The sequence below is a fragment of the Ranitomeya imitator genome, chromosome 3, assembly GCF_032444005.1.
Source record: "Ranitomeya imitator isolate aRanImi1 chromosome 3, aRanImi1.pri, whole genome shotgun sequence".
Taxonomy (NCBI): Eukaryota; Metazoa; Chordata; class Amphibia; order Anura; family Dendrobatidae; genus Ranitomeya; species Ranitomeya imitator.
This window is the reverse complement of record NC_091284.1, coordinates 400,699,818-400,719,707: the sequence shown is the minus strand read 5'-3', so window position 1 is coordinate 400,719,707 and position 19,890 is coordinate 400,699,818. Positions and strand designations below refer to the sequence as shown.

General features: G+C 44.2%; 2 protein-coding genes across 21 annotated transcripts in view; both read right to left on the bottom strand.

Moving 5' to 3' along the window:
- Positions 1 to 17,248, bottom strand: part of VAV1 (vav guanine nucleotide exchange factor 1) — a 203,611-nt gene extending 186,363 nt beyond the window's left edge. The window contains exon 1 of the mRNA XM_069759816.1: positions 16,904 to 17,248. Within this exon, the coding sequence (XP_069615917.1) occupies positions 16,904 to 17,107 (204 nt within the window). The 5' untranslated portion in view covers positions 17,108 to 17,248. The remainder of the gene's footprint in view (positions 1 to 16,903) is intronic.
- Positions 17,249 to 17,536: 288 nt separating this feature from the next.
- Positions 17,537 to 19,890, bottom strand: part of MACF1 (microtubule actin crosslinking factor 1) — a 343,633-nt gene continuing 341,279 nt past the window's right edge. For 9 of the 20 annotated variants that reach the window (XM_069757084.1, XM_069757099.1, XM_069757092.1 and 6 more), the window contains one exon: positions 18,406 to 18,781. In XM_069757084.1, the coding sequence (XP_069613185.1) occupies positions 18,546 to 18,781 (236 nt within the window). In that variant the 3' untranslated portion in view covers positions 18,406 to 18,545. Of the gene's footprint in view, positions 18,782 to 19,890 lie in introns of all 20 variants that reach the window. The other 11 variants (XM_069757083.1, XM_069757081.1, XM_069757085.1 and 8 more) reach the window with 3 other exon arrangements.

The window sequence follows — 19,890 nt, the reverse complement described above, 5'->3', positions numbered from 1 at the left end:
TCCAGAAGAATCTATCCGTCCAGGCTGCGTCCACGGTCCACCATCCAGATGATCCAGCACAGCACAGCCAGGAGACTAGGACAGATCCGGACCGGCAGCAGCGCCAAGCAGGAGGAGAAGAGGACGAGCAGCAGCTGCTGCAGCCTGCAGTGAGGATGGTGCACCCTCTCCTGCTGTGTCCACAATGAGGGGGCCAACGAAGCAGTGAGTACTGACACTGTCTGTGTGTGTGAGTCTGTCAGTGAATCATCTTCGGTGAGGTAAGGTTAAGAGGGTGAGGGTCCGTCCCAGACCAGTCCCAGACTCGTCCCAGACTGAAAGTCACATCTGTGCACTCACTGTCTGCACATATACATCATGGTTCGCTGACAGTGTAGACTCACGGGCTGTGCGCTATATCCTGCGTGGGCTGTGCGTTATATACTGTGTGGGCTGTGTCTGTGTTATATACTGCGTCACAGTGACTCACGGGCTGTGCGTTATATCCTGCTTGGGCTGTGCGTTATATCCTGCGTGGGCTGTGCGTTATATCCTGCGTGGGCTGTGCGTTATATCCTGCTTGGGCTGTGCATTATATCCTGCTTGGGCTGTGCATTATATCCTGCGTGGGCTGTGCGTTATATCCTGCGTGGGCTGTGCGTTATATCCTGCTTGGGCTGTGCGTTATATCCTGCGTGGGCTGTGCGTTATATCCTGCGTGGGCTGTGCGTTATATCCTGCGTGGGCTGTGCGTTATATCCTGCTTGGGCTGTGCGTTATATTCTGCTTGGGCTGTGCGTTATATCCTGCTTGGGCTGTGCGTTATATACTGCTTGGGCTGTGCGTTATATCCTGCGTGGGCTGTGCGTTATATCCTGCTTGGGCTGTGCGTTATATCCTGCGTGGGCTGTGCGTTATATACTGCGTGGGCTGTGCGTTATATCCTGCTTGGGCTGTGCGTTATATACTGCGTGGGCTGTGCGTTATATACTGCGTGGGCTGTGCGTTATATACTGCGTGGGCTGTGCGTTATATACTGCGTGGGCTGTGCGTTATATACTGCGTGGGCTGTGTGTAATATACTGCGTGGGCTGTGTGTAATATACTGCGTGCGTGGGCTGTGCGTTATATACTGCGTCTGCGCGGGCTATCTATCGCTCATGTAAGAAGTTAAATCTGGCATTGTACTATACTTTTTTTTATTTCTTATCTGTGCATCATGAATCGTGGTATAAATGTGTTAAAGGGGGGGTTAGGGGGGCCCACTGAGACTCGTTCGCCCAGGGCCCTCAAAAACCTGGAGCCGGCCCTGAGTAGGAGTTCTGTGAGGAAGGAGGTTATTGAGGGAGGGAGAGGTAAGGTTCAGGTTATTTTGCAATAATGAGGGATTGGGGGGAGGTTTGGGGTGGGAGGGGTCAGTTTAGGGGGGGAAGAAGATCAAAAGATGGGAGAAGAATATTTTCATTGTTTGGCAATATGATGGGAGATAAAGTAAAAATTTTGAGCTGGAACATTAGAGGTCTATCAAACAATACAAAGCGTACGGCGATTTTGCAATATATCTTGAAACAGAGGCCCTCGCTGATATGCCTTCAGGAAACCCATTTAGTAAAAGAAAAAGTGGATATACTGCATAAAAGATGGGTGAGGAAGGCGTACCACGCGACATTCTCGAACTACGCTAAAGGGGTGTCGATTCTGGTGCACACGAGCGTACCGTTTGAGGAGGTGGAGGTGGTGATAGACAGTGATGGACAGTATGTATTCCTAGTGTGTAAAGTATTTGCTAAATTGCTATGTGTAGTGTCGGTATATATTCCTCCACCGTACTCGGGGAAAAAATTGCAGGAAATCCTTAATATAGCCGGTAGATGAGGGGGGGAGTTCCTTTGCTTATAATAGGAGATGTCAATAACATTATTAACGATCACTGGGATAAGGGTCAACACGCACAGCTGAGGGCGGAAGGGAATGAGACAGCGTTTGGCAGTTATTTGAAAGAAGTGGCATGGAGGGATCTGTGGAGAGTCCGTAACATTGACACATACTGCTTTTCCTGCTATTCGGCGACATATGGCTCGTTGTCTCGTATCGATTTGGCCCTAGGTAATGAAGGAATGGATGGGCTGGTGGAGGGGGTGGAATATATGACTAGGGTAATCTCGGACCATAGTCCGCTTGTGGTAACACTGAAAATTGAAAGCCAGGGGGAGATAGCTAAACGGGGGTGGAAAATTAACCCTTTCTGGTTGCAAATTCTGGATATGGGAAAGATAGGGGAGGAGCTGGAGGAGTTCTTTCAAATTAATAACGGTAGTGCAGCGAAATACGTGGTGTGGGATACCATGAAGGCATTCTTGAGGGGGATATTATTTAGAGAGATATCTAGGCACAAAACACGAACAAGGGAATCTGATAAAGCGATAATGGAAGAATTGAGGGTAGCGGAGGCTGCACTGAATGATCTGCGCTCACAGGACACCATAGAACGTATGAAGAAGGCTCAGGAGGAGGTGAATAAGTTACACTTACGTAGAGCAGAAAGGACAAGGAATTTCCAAAGAGAGGCATTTTATGCGGAGGGAGAGAAAGTGGGTCATCTGCTGTCGGTGGTGGCATCGGCGCAAAGGGAATCGGCACATGTACATGCCCTAGAATTGGAGAATGGCAGTATTGTCACACAGGGGGCCCAAATTGTGGAAGGATTTAAGGGATTTTACAGCAAATTATATACATCACGATTGGAACAGGGAGAAGAAGGAATTGACAGGTTCCTAGAGGAGGCAGACTTGCCTAGAATAGAGACAGAGGATAGAGAATGGTTGGATAGGCCGTTTACGGTGGAGGAATTGGAGGGGGCCTTGAGATCCATGGCGGGAGGGAAGGCGCCGGGGGCGGACGGCATTCCTGTCGAACTATATGGCGACCTTGCTGAGGAGCTGATGGCTCAGTTGTTGGGGGTCTTTGAGGAGTCGCTGGAGAGAGGTATATTGCCTAATTCCATGAGGGAGGCCATTATTGTGGTCATCCCCAAACCAGACAAAAATCCACGGTTACCGGAGTCATATAGACCAATATCACTCCTAACAACAGATGTCAAGATTCTGGCTAAGGCCCTGGCGAGCAGGCTGACCCGGGTGATAGAAAAAGTGGTTCATTCGGACCAATCAGGCTTTATGCCTAATAAATCAACTGCCGTTAACTTGAGAAGGCTATTTCTCAATATGCAAATACCGGCTGATAATGCTGGCAGGAGAGTGGTGGTTTCCCTCGATGCACATAAGGCCTTTGATAGTATAGAATGGCAATACCTGCGGTCGGTGCTGAGTCGTTGTGGGTTTGGGCCAGTCTTTATGTCATGGGTGAGACTCCTATACTCCTCTCCGGTGGTCAAAATCAAGGTGAACAATATGATGTCAGACAGCTTTCAGCTTTTTAGAGGTACAAGGCAGGGGTGCCCGTTGTCCCCGCTACTGTTTGCTTTGGCGGTGGAACCACTGGCAGCGACTATCAGACGGTCTCAAATGGTGAAAGGGTTTTTATATGGGAAGATGGAGGAAAAAATCGCCTTATATGCAGATGACATACTGCTTTTTCTTGAGAGCTCTGGGGAACCATTGAGGAACGTAATAGCATTAATCGAGAGATTTGGGCAAATTTCAGGGCTAGTTATTAATTGGGACAAATCGAGCGTTTTGCAGGTAGATAGAGAAGTGGATTGTACAAGGGAGGTGGAAGAAGGTACAAAATTAAGGGTGGTCACTCAGTTTAAATATTTGGGGATGCAGGTAGCTCTTCCCTTAACTAGATTTGAGGAACTTAATCTCGAGCCTTTAGTAACTAAGATACGCACTAAGATCTCAGCTTGGAGTAAGCTAAATTTGTCGGTGGTAGGAAGAGTAAATCTCCTCAAGATGGTGGTGATACCTCAGATCTTATATGTCCTACATAATTCTCCGGTATGGATCCCGATGAGAACATTCCGTAAGCTGAGATCGTTATTCGGAGAGTTGGTGTGGGGAAAGAAGAGCCCGAGGATTAGGCAGGAGACTCTGCAGAGACCCAAAGATGAGGGGGGGCTTGCGTTACCCAACCCATGGTTGTACTTTCTGGCTGCACAGAGCCAACATCTTAGGGGATGGGGGAAAGGGTTAGAGGAAGAAATGGGTCACAGTAGTCTGGTGCATATCAGCGGGGTGTGGCCCTTGTGTTTGGGTCTGGAATCAGGACTATTTAGGAAATTGGGGACTGGTTGTCCCACCATGAATTTAATTCATAGAGTATGGCAGATGCTGAAGCGAATTAGGGGAATTGGGGGATTCACGGAATTTTCACCTATCTGGGATAACTCATCTCTTCAAGAATTTAACCATATGGAAGGAATGGGAGAATGGAGGGAAAAGGGCATTAGACTATTAGGACAACTGATTCACAATGGGAGTCTTAGGTCTTATGATGCGCTTCAGCAGGAATTTCAGTTTCCGGGGTTGAAATGGTATCAATATAGGAGAGTTCAGCACGCTTTTCAGGCACAGAGGAGGAGGGGGCCCATAGTGATTCAGAAGGATCTCATGTTAGACTGTATACTAAATAATAATGGAACAAAGGGGGCTATATCGGAAGTATATGGGGATTTACTACACACATTTTTGGAGGATTACCCGATTAAAGCTAGAGAGAAATGGGAGGCCGAACTGGGGGAAATAGACGATGACAAATGGGGGTCTATTCTGGAATACATTCCTAAATTGTCAATGAGTGAGCCTGGGAGACTGTCGCAACTGTATGTGGTTAATAGGGCCTATAGGACACCTGACTTGTTGTTCAAAGCCGGAGTGAGATTGGATTCTGAGTGCCCTAGGTGCACTCAGACTGAGGCGGGTATGCTTCACATGTTGTGGGTGTGCCCCAGGCTCTTTTCGTATTGGGTAGCAGTGTTGAACCAAATTGGGGTGCTTTATGGATGTGCGGTTCCCAGGGATCCAGTGGTTTGTATACTTGGGTATGTGGAGGAATTGTCGGCCGATGAAACTGCCAAAATGGCAATAGCTAGATTGCTCTTCGTTGCAAGGAAAGTGATTGCGAGATACTGGATTAGGGAGGAACCTCCAACCAGACGAGAGTTTGTTGCACAAGTGAATCATATTGTCCAGCTCGAAAAAAGCATCTATACCAAGAGGAATAGGATGGGATTTTTTCAAAAGCTATGGCAGCCATGGCTAAATGGGAATGATTAAGAGGTTGTGGAAAACAATGTTAATAATGCAATATGTTTGTAATAAAGAAGATCTTCTTGTGGAGGGGGGGGGGGAAGTTGGGGTTGGTTATCTGAGGGAGGGAGGGGGGAGAAGGGGTATATTTTCTTGTTAAAATAAAAAACACAAATGCACCTTGTTGTATAAGTAGATAACATTTATTATGATCAATAAAAATTTATCTGATTAAAAAAAAAAAAATTGTTTGGCGGCCGAAGACAACGGACATAGTAACGTTTTTTGTGTTCGTCGAAAAAACGGACCACGACGAATCCGTCGTTTGTTAGAATGGAAGCCTATGGCGCCAGATCCGTCAAATGACGGAATCTGGCGACAGATTGTTTTTTTTTTTTAACTGATTTTAACTGAGCATGCTCCGATTTTTTTAGGATCCAATTAGCCGGATCAGCTAGTCGGATCCGGCGAAAAAAAACGTATCCATCGCATCAGTTTTTCACATTCTGTGACGGATTCATTTTTTTTCAAAATTCGACGGATTGTGACTGATGGCAAAAACCTGATGTGTGAAAGGCGCCTTGGGCCTCTTTCACACTTTCGTTTTTACAATCTGCACAGGATCCGTCAAAATGTTGAAATGACCGTTTTTCTGACGGACCCGTCGAGGCTATGTGCACCTGTTGTGTAAAACCGCTGCAAAAGCGCATCCACAGCACAACCCATGTAAAAAAAAAAACAAAAAAAAACAAAAAACAAACAAAAAAAAAAATCGCAATATTCTCACCTTCCAGCGTCCCACGCAGCGTTACCGATGCTCGCAATGCTCCCGGCAGTTGCTGTTCCCAGTAATGTGAGAATATTGCGTTTTTTTAATTTTTAACATTATATCTTGTTACTATTGATGCTGCATTGGCAGCATCAATAGTAAAAAGAGAGTGAGAGCGAGAGAGAATTTCCCTGACTGGAAATTCTTCCGCGCATGCTCCGTTTCAAAAGACGGAACCCGTCGCTGGATTCCTGCTTTTGACAGTCAGGGATTAATCCAAACGACAGGCAGTGCAGGATCAGTCGCTGAGCGATTTTCCGACGTACAGAAAAAATGTTCCTCTGTGCATTGTCCCAGCCCGCCGTACAGCAATTTTCTGACGGAACCAGTGCACGACGGATGAAACGAATGGCCATCCGTCGCTAAGGATACTTTCACACTAGCGTCGGGCCGACGTACCGACGCATGCTGTGAAGTAAAAGCACAACGGGGGCTGCGGATGCAGTTTTTCAACGCATCCGCTGCCCCATTGTAAGGTCCAAGGAGGAGGGGGCGGAGTTCCGGCGGCGCATGCGCGGTCGGAAAAAGCGGACCCGATGAACAAAAAAACATTGCAAGCAACGTTTTTTTGTCCCGACGGACTGCAAAAACACGTCACATCTGTCGCACGACAGATGCAACGTGTGGCAATCCGTCGCAATGCGTCGCTAATGAAAGTCTATGGAGAAAAAACGCATCCTGCAGGCAACTTTGCAGGATGCATTTTTTCTTCAAAACGACGCATTGTGACGTGCGTCGAACGACGCTAGTGTGAAAGTAGCCTAATCCAAGTCTATGAGAAAAAACAGGATCCAGCAGAAAAATTTGCTGGATCAGTTTTTTTTCAAAAATCGACGGATTTCGACGGGAGCTAAAAAACGGAAGTGTGAAAGAGGCCTTATAGCGATAAATCCGCCTTTAATCCTTTCCAATTACGGCAAACTTTTTATTTTTGCTCTTAAGTTTTTTTCCTCTCCCTCTTCAAAGAGCCATATTTGTTTATTTTTCTGACTTTGGGTTTGTTTTTTTGCGGAATGAGTAGTAATTTGAATACCATGCACGGTCCCCAAAAAACCCAGTAAAAAAATTCCAAGTAAAAGTAAATAGAGAATAAAAAAAAATTTAATTTGCCCCACTTTTTTTTTTTTTTAACCCCTTTACCCCCAAGGGTGGTTTGCACGTCAATGACCGGGCCAATTTTTACAATTCTGACCACTGTCCCTTTATGAGGTTATAACTCCGAAACGCTTCAACGGATCCTGGCGATTCTGACATTGTTTTCTCGTGACATATTGTACTTCATGATAGTGGTAAAATTTCTTTGATAGTACCTGCGTTTATTTGTGAAAAAAACGGAAATTTGGCGAAAATTTCGCAATTTTCAAACTTTGAATTTTTATGCAATTAAATCACAGAGATATGTCACACAAAATACTTAATAAGTAACATTTCCCACATGTCTCCTTTACATCAGCATAATTTTGGAACCAATTTTTTTTTTTTTGTTAGGGAGTTATAAGGGTTAAAAGTTGACCAGCAATTTCTCATTTTTACAACACCATTTTTTTTTAGGGACCACGTCTCATTTGAAGTCATTTTGAGGGGTCTATATGATAGAAAATGCCCAAGTGTGACACCATTCTAAAAACTGCACCCCTCAAGGTGCTCAAAACCACATTCAAGAAGTTTATTAACCCTTCAGGTGTTTAATAGGAATTTTTGGAATGTTTAAATAAAAATGAACATTTAACTTTTTTACACAAAAAATTTACTTCAGCTCCAATTTGTTTTATTTTACCAAGGGTAACAGGAGAAAATGGACCCCAAAAGTTGTTGTCCAATTTGTCCTGAGTACGCTGATACCCCATATGTGGCAGTAAACCACTGTTTGGGTGCATGGGAGAGCTCGGAAGGGAAGGAGCGCCGTTTGACTTTTCAATGCAAAATTGACAGGAATTGAGATGGGACGCCATGTTGCGTTTGGAGAGCCACTGATGTGCCTAAACATTGAAAACCCCCACAAGTGACACCATTTTGGAAAGTAGACCCCCTAAGGAACTTATCTGGATGTGTGGTGAGCACTTTGACCCACCAAGTGCTTCACAGAAGTTTATAATGCAGAACCGTAAAAATAAAAAATCATATTTTTTCACAAAAATTATATTTTTGCCCCCAATTTTTTATTTTTCCAAGGGTAAGAGAAGAAATTGGACCTCAAAAGTTGTTGTCCAATTTGTCCTGAGTACGCCGATACCCCATATGTGGCAGTAAACCACTGTTTGGGCGCATGGGAGAGCTCGGAAGGGAAGGAGCGCCGTTTGACTTTTCAATGCAAAATTGACCGGAATTGAGATGGGACGCCATGTTGCGTTTGGAGAGCCACTGATGTGCCTAAACATTGAAACCCCCCACAAGTGACACCATTTTGGAAAGTAGACCCCCTAAGGAACTTATCTGGATGTGTGGTGAGCACTTTGACCCACCAAGGGCTTCACAGAAGTTTATAATGCAGAGCCATAAAAATAAAACAAAATTTTTTTCCCACAAAAATTATTTTTTAGCCCCCAGTTTTGTATTTTCCCTAGGGTAACAGGAGAAATTGGACCCCAAAAGTTGTTGTCCAATTTGTCCTGAGTACGCTGATACCCCATATGTGGGGGGGAACCACCGTTTGGGCGCATGGGAGGGCTCGGAAGGGAAGGAGCGCCATTTGGAATGCAGACTTAGATGGAATGGTCTGCAGGCGTCACATTGCGTTTGCAGAGCCCCTAATGTACCTAAACAGTAGAAACCCCCCACAAGTGACACCATTTTGGAAAGTAGACCCCCTAAGGAACTCATCTTGATGTGTTGTGAGAGCTTTGAACCCCCAAGTATTTCACTACAGTTTATAACGCAGAGCCGTGCAAATAAAAAATATTTTTTTTTCCACAAAAATTGTATTTTAGCCCCCAGTTTTGTATTTTTCCAAGGTTAGCAGGAGAAATTGGACCCTAAATGTTGTTGTCCAATTTGTCCTGAGTACGCTGATACCCGATATGTGGGGGGGAGCCACCGTTTGGGCGCATGGGAGGGCTCGGAAGGGAAGGAGCATCATTTGGAATGCAGACTTAGATGGATTGGTCTGCAGGCGTCACATTGCGTTTGCAGAGCCCCTAATGTACCTAAACAGTAGAAACCCCCCACAAGTGACCCCATATTGGAAACTAGACCCCTCAATGAACTTATCTAGATGTGTTGTGAGAACTTTGAACCCCCAAGTGTTTCACTACAGTTTATAACGCAGAGCCGTGAAAATAAAAAATCTTTTTGTTTTCCCACAAAAATTATTTTTTAGCCCCCAGTTTTGTATTTTCCCAAGGGTAACAGGAGAAATTGGTCCACAAAAGTTGTTGTCCAATTTGTCCTGAGTGCGCTGATACCCCATATGTGAGGGTAAACCCCTGTTTGGGCACACAGGAGAGCTCGGAAGGGAAGGAGCACTGTTTTACTTTTTCAACGCAGAATTGGCTGGAATTGAGATCGGACGCCATGTCGTGTTTGGAGAGCCCCTGATGTGCCGAAACAGTGGAAACCCCCCAATTATAACTGAAACCCTAATCTAAACACACCCCTAACCCTAATTCCAACGGTAACCCTAACCACACCTCTAACCCTGACACACCCCTAACCCTAATCCCAACCCTATTCCCAACTGTAAATGTAATCTAAACCCTAACCCTAACTTTAGCCCCAACCCTAACTGTAGCCCCAACCCTAACCCTAGCCCTAGCCCTAATGGGAAAATGGAAATAAATACATTTTTTTTATTTTTCCCTAACTAAGGGGGTGATGAAGGGGGGTTTGATTTACTTTTATAGCGAGTTTTTTAGCGGATTTTTATGATTGGCAGCCGTCACACACTGAAAGACGCTTTTTATTGCAAAAAATATTTTTTGCAATACCACATTTTGAGAGCTATAATTTTTCCATATTTTGGTCCACAGAGTCATGTGAGGTCTTGTTTTTTGCGGGACGAGTTGACGTTTTTATTGAAAACATTTTCGGGCACGTGACATTTTTTGATCGCTTTTTATTCCGATTTTTGTGAGGAAGAATGACCAAAAACCAGCTATTCATGAATTTCTATTGGGGGAGGCGTTTATACCGTTCCGCGTTTGGTAAAATTGATAAATCAGTTTTATTCTTCGGGTCAGTACGATTACAGCGACACCTCATTTATATCATTTTTTTATGGTTTGGCGCTTTTATACGATAAAAACTATTTTACAGAAAAAATAATTATTTTTGCATCGCTTTATTCTCAGGACTATAACTTTTTTATTTTTTTGCTGATGATGCTGTATGGTGGCTCGTTTTTTGCGGGACAATACGACTCTTTCAGCGGTACCATGGTTATTTATAGCTGTCCTTTTGATCGCGTGTTATTCCACTTTTTGTTCGGCGGTATGATAATAAAGCGTTGTTTTTTGCCTCGTTTTTTTTTTTTTTTTTCTTACGGTGTTTACTGAAGGGGTTAACTAGTGGGACAGTTTTATAGGTCGGGTCGTTACGGACGCGGCGATACTAAATATGTGTACTTTTATTGGGTTTTTTTTTTTATTTAGATGAAGAAATGTATTTATGGGAATAATATTTTTTTTTTTTTTTCATTATTTTGGAATATTTTTTTTAATTTTTTTTTTACACATTTGGAAATTTTTTTTTTAACTTTTTTACTTTGTCCCAGGGGGGGACATCACAGATCAGTGATCTGACAGTTTGCACAGCACTCTGTCAGATCACTGATCTGACTTACAGTGCTGCAGGTTTCACAGTGCCTGCTCTGAGCAGGCTCTGTGAAGCCACCTCCCTCCCTGCAGGACCCGGATCCGCGGCCATCTTGGATCCGGGGCTGAAGGGAGCAGGGAGGGAGGTGAGACCCTCGCAGCAACGCGATCACATCGCGTTGCTCCGGGGGTCTCAGGGAAGCCCGCAGGGAGCCCCCTCCCTGCGGGAAGCTTCCCTGTACCGCCGGCACATCGCGATCATCTTTGATCGCGGTGTGCCAGGGGTTAATGTGCCGGGGGCGGTCCGTGACCGCTCCTGGCACATAGTGCCGGATGTCAGCTGCGATAAGCAGCTGACACCCGGCCGCGATCGGCCGCGCTCCCCCCGTGAGCGCGGCCGATCGGCTATGACGTACTATCCCGTCCAGGGTCAGATAAGCCCAGGGCACCTCGACGGGATAGTACGTCTAAGGTCACAGAGGGGTTAAGTAAAATTACAGGGCAACATGACTAGAGTTGAGCGAATTTTTGAAAATTTGGTTCGAATAACGATCGGCAGCAAATATTGAATTTGCAATATTCGCCGAACGTCATTCAAGTCAATGGCAGTTAACCCCTTCATAACCTTGGGATTTTTCGTTTTTCCGTGTTCGTTTTTCACTCTCCTCCTTCCCAGAGCCATAACTTTTTTATTTTTCCGTCAATTTGGCCATGTGAGGGCTTATTTTTTGCGGGACGAGTTGTACTTTTGAACGACATCATTGGTTTTAGCGTGTCGTGTACTAGAAAATGGGAAAAAAATTCCAAGTGCGGTGAAATTGCAGAAAAAAAGTGCAGTCCCACACTTGTTTTTTGTTTTGCTTTTTTGCTAGGTTCCTAAATGCTAAAACTGACCAGACATTATGATTCTCCAGGTCAGTACGAGTTCATAGACACCTAACATGACTAGGTTATTTATTACCTAAGTGGTGAAACAAAATTCCAAACTTTGCTAGAAAAAAAAAAAAAAAAAATTTGCGCCATTTTCCAATACTCGTAGCGTCTCCATTTTTCATGATCTGGGGTCAGTTGAGAGCTTATTTTTTGCGTGCCGAGATGACGTTTTTAATGATAGCATTTTGGTGCAGATACGTTCTTTTGATCGCCCGTTATTGCATTTTAATGCACTGTTGCAGCGACCAAAAAAACGTAATTCTGGCGTTTCAAATTTTTTTCTCGCTACGCCGTTTAGCGATCAGGTTAATGCTTTTTTTTAATTGATAGATCGGGCGATTCTGAACGCGGTGATACCAAATGTGTGTAGATTTGATTTTTTTTTATTGATTTATTTTGATTGGGGCAAAAGGGGGGTGATTTAAACTTTTATATTTTTTTTTTTACTTTTTGTTTTTTTTTAAACTTTTGCCATGCTTCAATAGCCTTCATGGGAGGCTAGAAGCAGGCACAACTCGATCGCCTCTGCTACATAGCAGCGATCTGCTGTTCGCTGCTATGTAGCAGAAAATCAGGTGTGCTGTGAGCGCCGACCACAGGGTGGCGCTCACAGCCACCGGCGATCAGTAACCATAGAGGTCTCAAGGACCTCTATGGTTACAATGGAGAAGCATCGCCGACCTCCGATCATGTGACGGGGGTCGGCGATGCCGTCATTTCCGGCCGCCCGGATGCGGTAGTTAAATGCCGCTGTCTGCGTTTGACAGCGGCATTTAACTAGTTAATAGGTGCGGGCAGATCACGATTCTGCCCGCGCCTATTACGGGCACATGTCAGCTGTTCGAAACAGCTGACATGTCCCGGCTTTGATGCGGGCTCACCGCCGGAGCCCGCATCAAAGAGGGGCTTCTGACCTCGGACGTACTATCCCGTCCGAGGTCAGAAAGGGGTTAAAATGAGCGAATATGTCCAGACCCAATCTTCAAACATAAATTCGACATGAATAGGGTACCAATACGGCACGAATATGGCAAATTCAGATTCGGCGATCATTTGCAAACAAATTCGTTCATCTCTAAACAGGACTAGCTCAGTACAATTACGCCGATACCAAAATTGTATGGTTTTCTTCAATATTTTAGTGGTAATAAAAAACTTCAGAAATTTCACCATTTTCAGAGACCCCAACATCTTTTCTGTTGATAGAGCCATATGAAAGCTTTCTTCTTGCATGGCGAACTGTTTTTTTTTTTTTTTTTTAAAGGCGAGTATGGTGACCAAAACCCCAATACTTCAATTTTTTTTCTTTTTACAGTGTTTACTGCATGGATTAGTTTACAAGACCAACAATAAAAGAATACAGTATAAGGTCCCAATAAGAACAACGTTTATTTAAATATGATTAAGAACAATAGTAGCATACATGGTAACTGCATTCCAAAACAGGAGAAGTCACTACACAGAATGTAATCCTCTATGTGCTTTACTGAGAATAATGTAAAAAAGCCTAAAGTATCATATACTATTTGTGGGATGTACTGTTCCCCTGCAGAAGTCTGGCTGTAGGAAGGTAAATCAAAGCACTTACATAGGTAGGGAGCCTGTAAACTAATCCATGGGGCAGCGGGGGACGCCATACACAGACACAGTGATACCAAATATTTTTATTTTCTTTATTTTATTTCCTTATTGGAGGGTAAGGCCATGTTCACACAGTGCGTTTTTTACCGCGGAACCGCGGCGGTTTTGCCGCTGCGGTTCCGCAGCTGTTTTCCATGCAGGGTACAGTACACTGTACCCTATGGAAAACAGGACACACTGTGCACATGGTCCGGAAATTGTAAAAAAAAAGACGCGCTGAATAGCTCCCGGAAAAAAGAAGGAGCATGTCAATTCTTTTTCCGGAGCCGCAGCGGTTCTGCACCCATAGACCTCCATTGTGAGGTCCAAACCGCAGTAAAACCCGCAGATCAAAAATATATCTGCGGGTTTTACTGCGGTTTGATGTGCAGAACCGCTGCAGCAGGAAGTGCGGGGAGCGGGCGGAAGTGCGTGGGCGGAGTGTGGCTGCCCCCCCCGTGTTCCGATCCCGCCCCCCCGTGCTCCGATGCCCCCCCCCAGTGCTCCGATGCCCCCCCCCAGTGCTCTGATGCCCCCCCCGTGCCCTAATCTCCCCCCCTTATACTCACCCGGCATCCCGGTGTCCGTCCGGCCGTCTTCTCCCTGGGCGCCGCCATCTTGCAAAATGGCGGGCGCATGCGCAGTGCGCCCGCCGAATCTGCCGGCCGGCAGATTCGTTCCAAAGTGCATTTTGATCACTGAGATATAACCTATCTCAGTGATCAAAATAAAAAAATAGTAAATGACACCCCCCCCACTTTGTCACCCCCATAGGTAGGGACAATAAAAAAAATAAAGAATTTTTTTTTTTTTTTTTTTCACTAAGGTTAGAATAGGGGTAGGGGTAGGGGTAGGGTTAGGGGTAGGGTTAGGGTTAGGGGTAGGGTTAGGGTTAGGGTATTTTCAGCCATTTTAACCCTAAAAAAATTCCTAGAAAACACACAGACTCTGGCTAGAAAACTGCATCAAAAAAACGCATCAAAAAACGCATCAAAAAACGCATCAAAAACGGACCAAAAAAAGGACCTGCGTTTTCTGCCAAGAGCTGCAGTTTTTTAAAAAACAGTCAGGAAAAAAAAAGGATGGAAATCCTGAACGTGTGAACATACCCTAAGAGGGCGATATTCATTTTTAGATTGTTTAATACATATATTTTTTTCAGGTGACAAAGGCATCATTTAAATGCTGCTGTCTGTTATTGACAGCGACATTAATACCTTAATGACCCCCAAAACATCTTTTTACTGACCTGAGATATAAGAGATTAGCTTCCCCATACAGGTAATCCAGCAGCTGTCTGCTGTCCACTATAGCTGACAACTTGCTGCATCAGCCAGGATCAGTGTTTGCACCGTCCATGTCTGTTAACCCCTTAGATGCTGCTGTCGTCAATAATGACTATATCATATAAATGTTTAGAAGAGTGTGGCTTCTCCCTCTTTATCCCCATCGGCACCCTGAGATCATGATTGTGTGGTCCTGATGTTTGCCATGGCAGTTCATGACCAAATACTGGCCTTAGAGTCTGATGGCTGTCGTAACCTGTTCAGAAGGTAGGGACATTTAGGTGGTAAAATACAATTTTTCATTCCTGTCATGTCACTTTGCACTAATTGACTTAATTGAAAATCACCTGAAGGGTTAATAAACTACCTGACACCAGTTTCCAATATGTCGGGGAATGCGTTTTTAAAAAAAATGGTATCACTTTTGGGGGTTTACCAATATATAGGACCCCTAAAGTCACTTCAAGCCTAGATAGGTCCCTAAAAATATAAACTTAGGCTACGTTCACATTTGCGTTATGCGCCGCTGCGTCGGCGACGCAACGCACAACGCAAATAAAAACGCACCAAAACGCACGCAAAAACGCTGCGTTTTGTGACGCATGCGTCCTTTTTTGCTGAAATTTGGAGGCAAAAAAAATGCAACTTGTTGCGTTTTCTGCGCCCAACGCTTGCGGCCCAAAAAAACGCATGCGTCGCACAATGCATGTCCATGCGCCCCCCATGTTAAATATAGGGGCGCATGACGCATGCGTCGCCGTTGCGGCGCCCGACGCAAACACGCAAAACGCTAATGTGAACGTAGACTAAGTAAATTTCTGTGAAAATGAAAAATGTCTGCTACATTTTTAAACCTCCTAAAATGCTAACAAAATAAAACAACACTTTACAAATGGTGCTGATGTAAAGCAGACATGTGGGAGATGTTATTTATTAATGTTTTGCTATGGTATGACTATCTTGATTTTAAAGGGATAATCAAAGTTTGAAAATTGCTAATTTTTTTTTTACATTTTTGTCAAATTTCTGATATTTGTTTTTGTAAATAAACAAAACCTATCAACCTAAATTTACCATTACCGTAAAGTATAATGTGTCACGAAAAAACAAACTCAAAATCACTGGAATTTGTTGGTGCGTTCCAGAGTTATTATCACAAAGTGACACTGGTCAAGGGGTTAAGGTAATCAGCAGTGATTGGTGCTAACTTCAGGTGCTGCTGAAACAGGGAGATGCCAGCTGTGGAGAACAGCTGCATCTGCTGGGTATGGTGTGGTCTCAGCTTCTCAACCTGCTGCAAACATGGGGACCCAACATAGGACATACGGTTACGAATTTTAAAACTGTATTAACAGAAAACTTTCATACTTCTGTTTGTTGTGTTCCCCACTGATAGAACCAGGAAGTCAGTTGTAAGAAAAATAGTTCCCCGTCCTCTCCTTGGGGAATAAGAAGCCATAAGAATTAACCTTTTACTAACAGTGCATTTCTTGAAGTGTTAGTCACAAATGAATAAATCACACCCTGCAGTACCGTTCTAAATATAACAGAAGCGCGCATGTGTTCCCTCCACTCCATTTATTGTCTACGGGAATCCCTTTCCGGCAGTCTCATAGTCAATGAATAGAGCGGAGGCCACAAAATGTGCATCTTTGCTTCAGTCAGAAGTAATTTTATATTTTCTAATTATGTAAGACCAAAACAACGTTTGATTTCTGCACTATTCTCCAGTTTGTAAATTTGCGCCACTTTCTGCAATTTTAAGGGGTTGCCCCATATTGTACTATACTTAAAACAGGCATTAACAAATCACTGATCATAAAGCAAGAGCTGGTTTTGGGAATCTGCCTGAGCATCAGGATTTTGCACACACGCTATAGCCCATCTGTGTCATGCGAGTGAATAATGATCTTTCTCTGCTTACCGAAGTGAAAGCTCCCATTCGCCCACAATTAGGAATTATCTCAACCACTCAAAAGTAAAAAAATAAATAAATCCACTTCCCATTTCAAGATCCTTATACATGTCCCCTTCCTTGGCTTCCAGCTTCTTAACTGAATGGACTAGTTGTCTATTGAAATAAATGATGGGAGACGGCGTATGCCCTCACTGTGGCTAGTAGATGGCTGCTGAAAACAGTCACCATTGTGCTACAGATTGCACAGGAGGAGGAAACCAAGATGATGGTGCAAGAAGTAACAGTAGTAAGGAGATATTAGCACTGAAAGTTGCAACCTATGTATTCTTAATTCATTTCATACTTGCACCAAGACCTCAGGGTATAACACTAGCCCATACCTGTGACATCTGTGGCCGGACGTTGATTTCACTCAAGTTGACACTATGAGGCATCAGGTTGTTAAGCAGTTGGCAAAGAAGGACTCCATCTCGTAGTGCTTGAGCGAGGTCACATACTTGGGCAGTGTCCAGAATTACTCGATGATTGGGAGGAAGCACACGGCAGTCAATAAGCCATCGAGCACAGTGCCTCCACAGCTCCATCTCCACTCTGGTGCCCAAACAGGTGGAATGGATCAATTAGGGTATACAAAAAAAAAGAAACCCAGTGGATAGCAGATCAGGTAGAATGACACCAGATTACTAAACGGCGGCGTGGAGGAGATCGGCAAGATAAGACACGAGAGCAGAGTCTTCAGGCACGAGCAGCCTCATATATGTCTGAGAGGACACTTCCGCCGTCTAATGAGGAACAACTAGCTAACTTCCCCTTCTGTAGACGACACCGGAGCTATGTGTGGTGTGTGCAGGCGTGACTAGCTCCTGTATACCCCGGAGTAGACGATCTGCAGAAATAACTAGTCCGCCCAGTGTAACAGGAGCAGGAGAATAAACCTGCAATATAATAGGAAATGATTTATTATAATGTCTGTATAGAAAACAAAGCGGAGACAAATGACAAAGGCACGGGGGTTATGTTGTTACTGCAAGCAATTTAATACAAAAGTGTTGTTGTTTAACAGTTCATTGGTACAGCATCAGTATCTGTCGCAAAATAATTGAGAAAAATCACACAGCAGCAAGGTTAGAACCGGATGGGATGACCGATGACAGGAGGGATCCATCCGAGCGCTAACACTTCCAACTACAGGGTCAGTGTTGTCAGAGGAAGCCAGCGTACAAACGTGAGGAAGGAATTGTGCTGGTGAGCCCCATTTATTGGACGCACAACTGTGAGCGCTTCTTACAAAAATGAACATGTCACACAAATTCTAAGTGGAATGACCATTAAATAATAAATAAGAAAAATCCTAAGCAGATAAATAAAACAAATGTAGTTTACAATTAGAAAATCAGCTGAATCTGGCATGAGTGCAAAATGGCTGTGGAGACGCGCTAACCTATGCTGCGCCGGGAGTTCGCGGTCGGTCACACGTGGTGGCGCTCAGCGGCAGCTGCTAACAGACTTGATATCGTTATTATATGGTCAAAGCAGGATGTGCAAGTGCTGTCAGATTCAGAAAGACTAAATCTTATTAAAATCTCATGTCAGTCTCTGAGCCCTCTGCAATTTAATAAAGAATAGTTTATAAAACAGAGGATTCCCATATTAAAGTTTAGTAGTGTTGCCTCAGGATATTAACCCTAACAAAAAGGGTCTCATACCCCACAAAATCCGATCAATAGCCGCCTGCTCTCCTGTTTTACACTCTTCGTTCTGCTAGAGTCCCTGAATCTTAGCAGGAATTCACACAAGGCTTTGTATCTACAGAAATATTCACATGGAAGTAGTAACATACAAAAAGAAAAGAAACAGATAAGGCAGTTATAAACATTATTCTCGTATACATGTATAGACGATAGAAACTTCTCTGCAGAGAATCGGCGTACATCCAGATGTACAGTGCATGGTAGAAAATGTCTCGGTCCGCCCCGTTACAGGCTACTTTGCTCTTGTGCCAGAGATTTGCATCAGTGAGGACTATCTCTTGGTTCCTGAAGATTTCGGCGTGCTGGCAGGTTTCTTGGACATGGTGGGGATTTTAGAAGGTTTAGACAGTCCTCTGCGGGATGGTCCCCCAGCAGCACTACTCTCTGAGGTGTCTGAACAAGCGGACTGTGTTTCTAGAAGGTCAAAGTCAGAGGCATCACTCCCCCTCCGGCTGCTGGCGCGGCTTCCTGCGCGGCTCCCGGCACGGCTACCACTTTTCTTAGGATCTACAAAAAATGTAAGAAGATTACGTGGAGAACTCCATGACATCTGAATTATTCCTGGGCTTTTATTTAGGACATGTACTAATGAAAGAATAATGAAAGCTCCTTTAATTACCTATAGGTATATATACCTCATGATAAGGCACCAGTGAGTGGAACAATCCGCTAACTTTTTCACAAATGCGAGTACAGCGGTTTTCAGCCCTTTTCACATCACATCTGTATGACATGTCTAGTATGTACCATAGGAAAGCTCTGATGTACATGCTAAATGTATGTCAAAGGGTTATACCTGCTCAATGAAGGCCAAAGAGTGACCTTGTGGTCTCTGGCTGGCCGCTAAAAACCCACATACCCTAATCATATACTTATTTTCTTTTACGTCACATGCCTTTGGTTAAATATACATGTTGGGAAGCTGCAGTGAGGTTAAGAACAAAGCCTAGCTTACAGGAAAAGCCACCAAGGAGGGCACCATGCATACACAGAGCCTGGCAGACATTTCTGCATTTCCCGCTCTCGGAGGGCAACCATTCTTTTGACACCGCATTAGGGGCAGCTGTGTAAGGACATCTGCATGGGGGGTAGCCCAGCAATGACATTCTCCTGAGGACCCTTATATAGTTCAGAATCACTGCAGACACTTTGAATCTGTTGTCACTGCAATTTTATTTATTTCTGCCATGTTGATGTTAGAGGTGGTAAGCTAGTGTCAAGAGCAAGGGCTGCATGGGCAATATACTGCACTGTATGTATGCCTATATAGTGGGATACCTTGTAGCCTTACATTGCAGATGTACATAGGGAGTACTTCCATTCCATATCTACTATGTAAGCTAACAAATGTGATGTGACCACTACCTTTCATTGCAGTAATACAGCCCCCTATATTGTGTGCCTGGTGCATTTCTGGGAAATAACTGCTGTCACTTGAGCTAATACAGGACTGATCATATGGATACTTTTCCTACTTTTTACACATGGTCTACAACCAGGGGTGTTCATAGAAATCATGGGGCATCATAACAATGTCCTAATTTGGCCCCCACACAGCCCTCCATACAGTATAATGATCTCCCAGATCATCCCACAGGACAATAAACCCCACACAC